Below are 13,111 nucleotides of genomic sequence, written 5' to 3' on the forward strand. Positions count from 1 at the left end.
TGGTTATTAAGTCTAGAAGACTTTTGGTGGAGTTCTTGGGGTCTTCTATATAGAGTATCATTTCATCTGCAGATAATGACAATTTGACTTCTTCATTTCCTATCTTTATTCCTTTTATTTCTTTCTCTTGCCTAATTGCCGTGGCTAATGTTTCCAGAACTGTATTGAACAAGAGTGGTGATAGTGGACATCCTTGTCTTGTTCCTGATTTGAGTGTGAAGGATTTCAGTTTTTGACCATTTAGTATGATATTGGCTGTTGGTTTTTCATGGATGGCTTCTATCAGTTTGAGGTAGAGACCATCTATTCCGATTTTTTGTAGGGTTTTTATCATATATGCATGTTGGATTTTGTCAAATGCTTTTTCTGCGTCTATGGAGAATATCATATGGTTTTTGTCCTTGGCTCTATTGATATAGTGTATTACATTGATTGATTTTCGTATATTGAACCATCCCTGCATCCCTGGGATGAATCCCACTTGATCAGGGTGTATGATCTTCTTGATGATCTTCTGCATTCTGTTTGCCAGTATCTTATTAAGGATTTTTGCATCTATATTCATTAGTGAGATTGGCCTGTAGTTCTCTTTTTCAATTGGGTCTTTCTCTGCTTTGGGGATCAAGGTGATGCTTGCTTCCAGGAATGAATTTGGGAGTATTGCTTCCCTTTCAATTTCATTGAAGAGTTTAAACAGTAGCGGCAGCAGTTCCTCTGTAAATGTCTTGTAGAATTCAGCAGTGAAGCCATCAGGGCCCGGGCTTTTCTTAGGTGATAAGTTTTTAATTACATTTTCAATTTCATTGGTTGATATTGGGTTGTTCAGAATTTTTACGTCTTCTTCATTCAACTTTGGTAATTCATATGTATCTAGGAATCTGTCCATTTCTTCTGTGTTGTCCATCTTATTGGCGTATAGGTTCTGGAAGTAGGTATTGAGGATCATCTGGATTTCTGCTGGGTCTGTTGTAGTTTCACCCTTTTCATTCCTAATTGCATGGATTTGGGCCTCTTCTTTCCTTTTTCTGACAAGGTTGACTAAAGGTTTATCAATTTTGTTGATTCTTTCAAAGAACCAACTCTTGACTTCATTGATTTTTTGTATTGTTCTCTTAGTCTCCATTGCATTGATTTCTCCTCTGATCTTTATAATTTCTTCCCTTGTATGAGCTTTGGGGTTGTCCTGCTCTTCTTCTTCTAGAAGCTTGAGGTTCAGCATCAGGTTGTTTAATTGGGCTCATTCTGTTTTCCTAATATGCCTATTCACTGCTATGAATTTCCCTCGTAAGACTGCTTTCATTGTGTCCCATAGATTCCGATATGTTGTATTGTCATTGTCATTTAATTGAAGGAACTGTCTGATTTCTTCTTTAATTTCCTCTGTGACCCATTGGTTATTCAGAAGTGTGTTGTTCAATTTCCACGTGTTTATGACATTTTTTGAGTTTCTTTTGCTATGGATCTCCAATTTCATCGCACTATGGTCTGATAATATACAGGGGATAACTTCAGTTCCTTTGCATTTACTTAAACATGTTCTGTGTGTGAGTATGTGGTCTGTTTTGGAGAATACCCATGTGCAGCTGAGAAGAATGTGTATTCTGATTTTGTGGGGTGGAACACTCTGTGAACATCTGTTAAGTTCATTTGTTCAGGAGTTCGATTGAGTTCTAGTATTTCATTACTTATTTTTAGTCTAGTTGATCTATCTATTTGTGACAGTGGGGTGTTGAGGTCCCCCACTACAATTGTTTTAGTGCATATATGGCTTTTCATGTCCATTAGTATTTGTTTTATATAGTTGGGTGCACTAGTGTTTGGTGCATAGATATTTATGATGGTCATCTCTTCCTCTTGGATTCTTCCCTTTACAAGGATGTAGTGTCCTTCATCTCTCTTAATTAGTGTTGATTTGAAATCTACTTCATCTGCCAAGAGGATAGCTACTTCTACTTTTTTTCGGGTTCCTGTCTCATGCAGTATTGTTTTCCACCCTTTAACTTTCAGTCTATGAGTTTCCTTTTGAATTAAGTGTGTTTCTTGTATGCAACACATTGTTGGATTTTGCTTCTTGACCCATTCTGCCAGTCTATTTCTTTTGATTGGTGAATTGAGACCATTAACGTTGATGGTTCTAACTGAAACGTATTGACTTGTCATTGCCATGACTTTTTCTTTTTGTTGGGTTCTCCCCCTTTACATTTAATTTCTTGTCATGCCAGATGAGTTCATTCTGCTTTGCTTCCTGGGGCTGTGATCCTCAATATCTGTTCCTAGGCTATTGTGTAAAATTCTTTGGAGTGCTGGTTTGGTATTCACGAAGTTCCTAAGGTGCTCTTTGTCAGGAAAGTATCTTATTTCTCCATCAATTTTGAAAGATAGTTTTGCAGGGTACATCAATCTGGGTTGGAGGCTGTTTTCTTTTAGGGTTTGGAATATGTCACTCCAAGCTCTTCTTGCCTTGATGGTTTGTGTTGAGAAGTCTGCTGTGATTCTGATGGGCTTTCCTTTGTGTGTGATTTGTTTCTTTTCTCTGACTGCTTGGAGAACTTTGTTCTTCTGTTGAGTTTCTGGAATCTTAACAATTATATGCCTATGTGTAGATTTTTTTTGATCAAGGCTATTTGGAGTCCTATATGCCTCACTTATCTGTATGTCAAGCTCTTTTCCCCTGCTTGGGAAGTTTTCTGCCATTATTTTTGTGAAGAGATTTTTTATGTCATCTGCACCCTCTCCTGTTTCTTCATTGAGCCCAATCAGTCTTATGTTATTCTTCTTTGCATCATCTAGCAGCTGCTGGATTGATTTCTCATGTTCCCTTATAATTTTGAAGCAATTTTTCTTTTCCTGGTCACTAATTGCAATCTTCTCTTCTATATCTGAAATTCTGTCCTCACAGTGGCTCTTTCTGCTGTGTAGACTTTCGATGGAGTTTTTCATGTCCTGGAAATCTATTTGCATCTGTTTTATGGATTCCATTTGTTTCTTATGTTGGGATTCCATCATGTTCCTCAGCTCCTCTCTAGATTTATTAATCATGTCTTGCACTAGGGGCACAATTTCTCCTGTTATCTGAGAAATTATTTCTGATTTCATTTTTTCCAGATCCCCTTTTGTTGCCACTTCAGTGGGTCCAGGTGGTTGAGTATCAGAGTATTCCATCTCATTTCCTTTTGGGGTTGCTGTAGGTGATCTGGAAGTCTGGTTTTGAGACTTATTTATGTGTTTTCTTATTTCAACTGGGGCTGGGGTCTGTTAGTGCCTGCACGGATTACCTCCTGTGAGCTGGGTGAGGTGGGACAGGGGCCGGGAGCAGCGGTAGGGATGGTGACCCAAAAGCCCTTTCCTATGGGCTGGGAGCAGCCGGAGGGATGGTGGCTGGGAAACCCCTTCCTCTAGACCAGGAGCAGTGGGTGGTGGCTCAGAAGCCCCTCCCTCTGGGCCGGGAGCGGTGGGAGGAATGGTGGCCCGGAAGCCCCTTCCTCTGGGCCAGGAGCAGCGGGACAGAAGGTGACCCAAAAGCCCTTTCCTCTGGGCTGGGAGCAGCGGGAGGGATAGTGACTGGGAAGCCCCTTCCTCTGGACCAGGAGCAGTGGGACGACGGCTCAGAAGCCCCTACCTCTGGGCCAGGAACAGTGGGACTCAGTACCTTGGTCTGGTGGTCTGGTGTCCTCTGCGCCTTGGTAATGTGGAATCAGGTGGCTGCCTGTCTGCAGTGGGGTGATTCGGTGTCTTCCGCGTGACTCAGGACCTCGGTGGGGCGTGCACAGACCTGCCTGTCTGCAGCGGGCTGATTCGGTGTGTGTTCTGCGCGACTGGGGACCTCGGCAGGGTGTGGAATATTTGTTTTATATAGCTGGGTAAGCTAGTATTTGGTGCATACATATTTATGATTGTCTCTTCCTCTTGGAGTTTTCCCTTAACAACTTCATAGTGACCTTCTTGGTCTCTTTTGCTCAGTCGTGGCTTGAAGTTCACTTTGTCTGCAAATAGAATAGCTACCCCTGCTTTTTCCTAAGTTCTTGTCACATAAAGTATTATTTTCCATCCTTTGACTTTCAGTCTATGAATTTCTTTTTGAGTTAAAGGTGTTTCTTGTATGTAGCATAATGTTTGATCTTGTTTCTTGATCCATTCTGCCAGTCTGTTTCTTTTGATTGGTGAAGAACATTTACATTAATGATTATAACTGATATGTATTAGTTTATCCTTGTCATACTATTTTCTTGTTGGTTTCCTGTCTTTTCCCTCTGTTTAATTGTTTGCCCGTTAGTGATAAAAACCCTACAGAAAATTGAAATAGATGCTCTTTATGTCAATCTGTAAAAGCCATCTGTGACTAACCAACAGCCAACATCATACTAAATGGACAAAAACTGAAAGCTTTCACTCTAAAATCAGGAGCAAGGCAAGGATGTCCACTATCACCAGTCCTGTTCGATACAGTTCTGGAAACATTAGCCAGAGCAATTGGAGAAGAGAAAGAAAGAAAAGGAATAAAGACAGGAAAGGAAGAAGTTAAATTACCATTATTTGTGATGACAGGATACTCTACACAGAAGACCCCAAAAACTCCACCAAAAGACTTCTAGATTTAATAACCAAATTTAGTCATGTAGCTGGATACAAAGTCAACAGTCAAAAATCAGTAGCATTCCTGTACACAAACAAAAAACTCACTGAGAGACAAATTAAGGAAACCACATAATGGCATCAAAAAAAAAGAAAAAGAAAGAAATATTTAGGAATCAATCTAACAAAGGAAGTAAAAGAGCTTTACATTGAAAATTATAGTACTCTGAAAAAGGAGATCAAAGAGGATATCAGAAAATGGAAAGATGTCCCTTGCTCTTGGGTAGGAAGAACCAACATAGTGAAAATGGCCATACTCCCAAAACTGTTATATAGATTTAATGCAATCCCAGTCAAAATGCCAATAGCATACCTCACAGAACTACAGAAAACATCCCTAAAATTCATTTGGAACCAGAAGAGACCTAGAAGAGCAAAAACAATTCTGGGCAACAAAGGCAAGGCAGGGTATCACAATCCGTGACCTGAAATTATACTACAAAGTTACTGTGATAAAAACAGCATGGTACTGGCAAAAAAACAAAACAAAACAAAAAAGACCCAAGAATCAATGGAACAGAATGGAAGAGGCAGAAACATAGTCAGCCACTTTATCTTCAACAAAGGAGCAAACACCTTCACTGGAAGGAAGATAGCCTCTTTAATAAATGATGCTGGAAAAAGTCACTTTCTACAGGCCAAAGACTAAAAGTAGACCCATGTCTCTCACTATGCACTAAACTAAAATCAAAATGGATCAAATATATAAATATTAAAACAGAAACACTAAATGTTCTGGAAGAGAGAATAGGGGGAACTCTTGAAGACATTAGGTGTAGGCAAAAACTTTATGAACAGAACCCCAATCACATGAGGAAAATTACAAAGAATCAATAACTGGGATCTTATCTCATTAAAAAGCTTTTGCACAGCAAAAGAAATCGTCAACAGAGTGAAGAGACAACCTACAGAGTGGGAAAAAAATTTTGTCAGCTATTCCTCAAACAAAGGACTAATATCTAGAATAAAGAACTCAAAGAAAATTACACCCTTCAAATTTAAAGTCCCAATCCAAAAATGGGCATCTGAGATGAATACACACTTCTCAGATGACGTGAAAACAGCAAATAAATATACAAGATTCAAATTAAAACAACACTGAGATTCCATCTCACTCCAGAAAGATTGGCAATTATCAAGAAATCAACCAGTAACAAATGCTGGCAGGGTTGTGGGGACCTTCTCCACTCTTGGTGGGAGTGTAGACTGGTGCAACCACTGTGGAAATCAGTGTGGAGATTCCGTATAAAACTAAAACTTAAGGTTCCATTTGACCCAGCTATTCCCCTTCTTGGTATCTTCCCAAAAGAATTTAAAACATCTTACTGTAGCGATACATGCACATCCATGTTTATAGCAGCACAGTTTGTAATAGCTAAGTTTTGGAAACCGCCCAAATGCCCATCAACCGATGAATGGATAAAGATGTGATTTTTTTTTTTATACAATCCAGTACTACTTGGCCATTAAGAATGATAAACTTGAGAGTATAGTTTCAAGGTGCAGGTATACTATACTGTTAAGTATAATAAATCGAACACACATGTAAATATCACTTTGTTTCTCTGGTGTGAGAAACCGAAAGTATAAATAAGGACCAAAATGTATACCAAATATTTCATAAAACAGGAAGAAAATGCTCAAATGGGAAGGGGAACTAGGGTGAGGAGAGGGGGAAAGGAAAAGGAAAAAAAGAGAAAAGAAGAAAAAAAGGAAACAAAGCTTTTGTAAATAAGGAGGGGAAGAGGGGTTGAAGGAAGGATAGGGAAATGGGAAAAAAAAGAAGAGGAATTAAGATATATCATGTACAGGTACAAATTCCCTATGATGAATGTGATCATTATGTGTATCTAAAATGTATCAGTAAACCAATAAACTTAATTAATTGAAAAAAATTGGGAGAAAGGAACTAGTAATTGCATACATGAACTGATTGCCAGATGCTTTATTGAACAGTTTATATATTGTGGCATTAATTATCATAATAGCCTTATAAAACAAATATTTCTATTTTACAGCTAAGGAAACTGAGATCTAGAAAGGTTAAATAGCTTACATGAGGTCACACAGTTTGTAAATAATAGAAGCTAGAATTCATTCAGTTTTATTTTCACTATTTACCATGTTGCATATCTTATTGTTTGTTAATTTATTTATAACCTATACACTTTATTTAATTATAATCAGTTCATAAGATGAAAATTATCAGTCCAAGATGAGAATTATCATTGGTTTCTTCTTTTTAAAAATATGATAAAAGCTCTTTTTTTTTTTTTTTAAAGGATGAACGTGAAGCCAGAGAAAACGTGAAGAGAGAGCAAGATGAAGCCTATCGTCTTTCACTTGAGGCTGACAGAGCAAAGGTAAGTTTGGTCATAGTACTTCTGGAACAGATAACTCAAGCCTAAATAGTCTTTCATTATCTGAATACCAGCCATTTTGTCACTTTGGTCCCTAAAAATACTGGATTTGTGATGGCAAATGCTAGATTCAGTATAAAAAGAAAAAATTCTATCCATGGTTCTTAAAGCATGGTTCATTTTCACAAAATAAAGTTTGTTAGAATCATGAGGAATAACAAAAATGAACCAAACCAAGTATCTGTTTTACCTATGTTTTAATAGGATTATGATAGAACCTAGCAGTTTTTAAAATCTCTTTGGGTGATTCCACTGTGCAATGAAGGTTGAGAACCAGTGATTTATTTAATGCTTCTTGAGCACCTACTATGTTGAACGTTGAAGAGGGAGCAGAAAATGACTAAACCAGTTTTCACCCTCAAAAGCACAGGTAGCTATAACATAAAATAAAGACCCTAAGTGTCATAACGGAAACCCTGAGTTCTGTGAGAGTTTAGTGAGCAAGAGTTTCAATGGTAAATTTTTTTCAACATTTTTGTAGAACCAGGAAATGAGAGGTACTGGGGAATGTTTCATAGAAGAAGCATTCAATGTTTCATTGAACTGGGCAGGGAAAAAAGAAGTAATATAAGCTAGTGTCCAGAAAGCATGGATAGATGTTGTTGCAGATAGATCTTGAGATTGGGGACATGAGAAATAGTAGAAAAGGCCAGAAAGAAAGAGGAATGAAAGGTCTTGAATGGTCTTGAATACCACATTACCCAGCGCCATCAAAGGCGCTTGAATAGAGATCGAGCATGATCAGAGAACTATACTTTTTTGTTGCTTTCATTTCCATCCTTGTTCCGGGAAGAAACATTGCTATTACCACAATATACCTTTGAATTACGTTGAATAAGCCCTTTGAATATAACTTGCCTTCTTTTTCCTTTTCTTTTTTTTTTTTTTTGGTACCGGGGATCGAACTCGGTTCCTTGCACTTACGCAGCAGGCGCCGAAACCACTGAGCTAAATCCCCGGCCCCTTTTTCCTTTTTTTTGAGGTAAACAAATATTTATAAATGCTTGCTCTCCTGTTTTATCAACAGAGGGAAGCTCATGAGAGAGAGATGGCAGAACAGTTTCGTTTGGAGCAGATTCGCAAAGAGCAAGAAGAGGAACGTGAGGTGGGGCATAATTTTAAGCAAAGTTATTCAAAAACTCAGTTGCATTTCTGCTATAATTGCTACTGAGGCTGTTAATATTTCTTGCAATTTATTTCTTCCTACTTTTCTCTGATTCGTTTTAGTATGAGTTCGATCCCCCGTACTTAAAAAAAAAAAGAAAAGAAAACTTGACCATGCACTAAATTCATTATCTATTTTCTATTATCTTCAGTTCTGTTACCCCTTTGTTGCCTAACAGATAATTCCCATCCTTCCTGGATATTGTCTCATCTCAAAAATATAAAAATTGTATTTTTTGTCTGTTCTCCAGACTTTAACCACCAGAAAATATTGTGAGTTATTTCTGCAGTACCTTATAGTTAGCCCCTAAATATGTTTGGCTGATATTTTTCCCCTGAATGTATGTCTGTATCCATATAGAGAACTCCACATTCACTCATTTTACCAACTTTTTTTTAATCCTTACTGTGTAGTCAGACGTGGGCAGTCTGTTAGGTAGTAGTGATACAGATGTGTCTTTCCTTCTAGGAGTTCATAATCTTACAAAAACAGAATTATAGTACTATATGTAAAATTTCTTACCAATGTATGCCTAAGTGCAGTGGAAACACAAAGAATGGTGTTAAATGACTTCTTAGGATAGCTTCACAGAATAGGACTTTTAGGATTTTTTTCTAAACATGGAATTAATGGCAAAAGTCACTAATAAAAAGAGAAAGACATCCAACAAATGATGGAAAAGCCTAAATCAGGCTGAGGAAAAATCCATTAGTCGTTCTTAGTCAAACAGCATCACTTCTTTCATTTATTCACTTCTTTCATCTATTTCACTGCTTTTTTAACAAGAACTATGCTAAGCACTTCAAGGGGGAAAACAGATTATAAAATGTTTTCTGCCTGCAAGAATAGATTACATCTTGGAAGGAAGATACAGTATGTCTGCAAGTAACAAGAAATCAAGGAAAAGTGTGCTAAATGATATAGATAAGTAAAAACAAAATACTTAAGAAGGTCAGGGGCATAGGAGAAAATCTTTTACAGCTTTGATAATCGGACAACATATGGAAAAAGTAATCTTTGAGCTCAGTCTTGAAAGATGTGTGATATTTTACCATTTAAGAATCAAAGTTTATTCATCTTCAGACACTTATTTAGTACCTGGCACATATGTCCAAGATGCTATGCCTGACAAAACCTAATCTCTACCTTCTGAAGGTAGAAAATATTTGTTGAGTACCTTCTGTGTATTAAGAACTCTACTAGCTGCTTTGTGTATGCCTACTAATTAATACAAGCTATAAGGTTAGGGATTTCTCTTTACAAGTGAGAAACTGAAGTTTATTGAGTTATACACATAGAAATGGGAGCAACCGAGATTTTCACATAGAGCTTTGTGACTAGGAACTCATGCTCTTTTTTACAGTTGATCTTAGCCAAAAGGCTGAGTACAGATTCGTGCTCTTTTTTACACTCCACTCCAGTCTCAGGCCATATATGATCATATATGTCTATAAGAGTGATAAATGTAGAGTTTCACAGAACTTTAGATAAGGGGGAGATTAATCACTATTCTTTTAGGCTATATCTAGGCTATATTTGAGTAAATACAGTATAAAATCTTGGAATTCCTATTCCTTCATGCTCACTTTATATTCACACATGCTGTCTCTCTCTCAATGGTATATCTTCAACTATACTGACTTGCTAAAATGTTAAAAATACACAAATGCATATTCTGGATTTACACCTTGGTACCATATGTACTTTCTTCTGATGTTCTGATGGTTCTCCTAATTTACCCTGAACCAAAATTTTCAATCTTTTCCAAATGTAGATAAAACCTGTCATCTCACAGAAGACCTTATAAACATGTTTTACAGTAGCTTATGTACAGCTTGACCATCCCTAAACTGAAAATCTAAAATCTGAAATGCTACAAATTCTAGAATTTTTTGAATGCCAGCATGTTGTTACAAGAGGAAATTTTCACATCTGACTTTACGATGGGTCTCATTCAGACTTACAGGCACACTAAAACTGTTGTATAAAATTACCTTCAAACTACGTATGTAAAGATGTATATGAAACATAAATGAATTTCATGTCTAGACTTAGATCCTGTTCTCAAGATACCTCATTATGTATATGCAGATATTCTAAAATCAAAAAAATCCAAAATCTGAAATACTTCTGGCCCCAAGCATTTAAGGAAAGATATACTCAACCTATTCCAGCTATTAACGTGTGAGAGGATGGGGTACAGGGTGGGGGAGGACATGTCAGATTTTGCAACTAGTCATTACTTGCCTTTGTACATTTATGTGCTCCCATAAGATCCAAATTTAGGTAATACTGTATACTCTCTCCTTCTTTACCTAAGAGTCACAATTAAAAGCTGTTCTGGGGGCCAGGATTTAGCTCAGTGGTGCTGTGCCTGCCTCGCAAGCGTGGGGTCCTAAGTTCGATCCTTGGTATCAGGAAAAACAAAAAGCTTTTATAAGCCCTATCATTAAAAACTATTTATCTTCATTTAATCCAATCATATTCAAATTCATTTGACACTATTTTTTTTTCCTATGGAATACTACTTAACATTTCAGCACATTAGTGTACCACAAACCACTATACCAGGGAATCACTGGTATTGCACAACCTGAGGAAACTGAGACCCAGAAAGATTATATGATTTCCTTGCAATCACCAAACTGGTTGAACACATAATCTCAATCAGAAGCCAGGTCATCTGACTTTTCACAGTAATATCACCTCCCTTCTAACCAGAAATCTTAATGCATATAATTACACTGAGAAACAAGAGTGGTTTTATTAGTTTGATTATCTCAGTATTCTGAGATTCTTCAAAAAAAAATGAAGTATTGAATTGTCTCCCTTAGTTATAGGGAAATTCTTTAGTGGTTGGCCTCATTTTGCTGTGCTGTAACTGCTGGAATGAAATCAGTAAACTGTAAAAACAATATTGGTCTGGTCCTTGGCCATAATAAGGAAAAAGGTTATAAAACTATCTAAAGAAAAAGCAAAGAAAGCACAACAAAGATCTCCCTATTTTACTCATTTATATATTCTTTTCACAATCAATTTCAACTGACATATGTAAATATATAAATACATATGTTGTTTGCAATTCAAATGGACTGAAAAAGAAAGAATAGATGTAGAAATAGGGGCAAATAAAAGAAGATAAAGCAGAAGGTACAATTAACATGTTGACAACAAATAATTCAACACAGGTACCACATGCATGTGATAGATTTCTGTATGTTTTCTCAACATGAGCCACAGAATTTGCTCTATACTTTACTTGAGCCAAAACAAAGGAATATGGTAGTTTAGAAATTTTCTATGTATGTAACATCAGATGAAGGTCCATCTCTCAGAAGGTGCCATATTTTTCTAGCACTGAGGCCTTAGATCAGTGTTTCCTGAAGTTCTTCAAGGAGAAGCTCTGCAATGTCATGAATACTGTTGCAAACTGTAGCTACAATGCCAAGTCTTATATAACAGCTTATTACAACTATTTAAATGTAATTTAGTCATAAAACCAAGGCATAATAGTGAAATCAATACTGCAAAGGCCCAAATAATACATTTTTCTGATAGTCTAGTTTGAGGAATAAAATTGAAATGTCAACTACGTGAACTACATATCCTCAAAGAAATCCTTCCTGAATATTATTTTTTGCCACTGAGTTTTTGATAAGTAGAGAAAGTTTCAGCTAAGGCTTTTGACTCTCGGGACTTTCATTCAGTCAATATTCAGTAAATATTTGTTAATACTTATTAAAATTGATGGAGAAATAAGATACTTTCATGATAAAGAGCACCTTAGGAACTTTATGAATACCAAACCAGCACTCCAAAAAATTTTAGACTATATCCTAGGAATAGACAAGGAGGATCACAACCCCAGGAAACCCAGCAGAATGAATCCATCGGGTATGACAAGAAATTAAATGTAAAGGGGGAGAACCCAACAAAAGGAGAAAGTCGTGACAATGATAAGTCAATACGTATCACTAATAACCATCAAAGTTAATTGTTTCCATTCACCAATCAAAAGAAATAGACTGGCAGAATGGGTCAAGAAGCAAGATCGAGCAATATGCTACATACAAGAAACACACTTAATTCAAAAAGAAACTCATAGACTGAAAGTTAAAGGGTGGAAAACAATACTCCATGTGACAGGAACCGGAAAAAACCAGGAGTAGCTATCCTCTTTGCAGATCAAGTAGATTTCAAACCAACACTGATTAAGAGAGACGAAGAAGGACACTACATCCTTGTAAAGAGAACAATCCAAGAGGAAGAGATGACAATCATAATTATCTATGCACCAAACACTAGTGTGCCCAACTAAACAAAACAAATACTAACGGACATGAGAAATCATATAAGCATTAATACAGTAGTAGTGGGGGACCTCAGTACCCCACTGTCACAAATAGATAGCTCAACCAGACAAAAAATAAGCAATGAAATACTAGAACTCAATCAAACTCTTGAACAAATGAACTTAACAGATGTTCACAGAGTGTTCCACCCCACAAAATCAGAATACACATTCTTTTCAGCTAGCTGCACGTGGGTCATTCTCCAAAATAGACCATATACTCTTGCATAGAACATGTTTAAGTAAATGCAAAGGAATTGAAGTTATCCCCTATATATTATCAGACCATAGAGCGATGAAATTGGAGATCCGTAGCAAAAGAAACTCGAAAAATTTCATAAACACTTGGAAATTGAACAACACACTTCTGAATAACTAATGGGTCACAGAGGAAATTAAAGAAGAAATCAGACAGTTCCCTCAATTAAATGACAATGACAGTACAGCATATCAATCTATGGGACACAATGAAAGCAGTCTTATGTGGGAAATTTATACCAGTGAATACACATATTCCGTAAACAAAACGAGCCCAATTAAACA

At 36.8% G+C, this 13,111-nt stretch overlaps 1 protein-coding gene across 6 annotated transcripts in view; it reads left to right on the forward strand.

The window, feature by feature from the left end:
* Positions 1–13,111, forward strand: part of Faf1 (Fas associated factor 1) — a 481,980-nt gene that overhangs the window by 411,254 nt on the left and 57,615 nt on the right. For all 6 annotated transcript variants that reach the window (XM_004869274.3, XM_087214744.1, XM_021247907.2 and 3 more), the window contains 2 exons: positions 6,915–6,995; positions 8,080–8,157. In XM_004869274.3, the coding sequence (XP_004869331.1) occupies positions 6,915–6,995; positions 8,080–8,157 (159 nt within the window). The remainder of the gene's footprint in view (positions 1–6,914; positions 6,996–8,079; positions 8,158–13,111) is intronic.

This window comes from Heterocephalus glaber, unplaced genomic scaffold (assembly GCF_053883595.1).
Source record: "Heterocephalus glaber isolate CG9 unplaced genomic scaffold, H.glaber_assembly_v1.0 deba00001451, whole genome shotgun sequence".
Taxonomy (NCBI): domain Eukaryota; kingdom Metazoa; phylum Chordata; class Mammalia; order Rodentia; family Bathyergidae; genus Heterocephalus; species Heterocephalus glaber.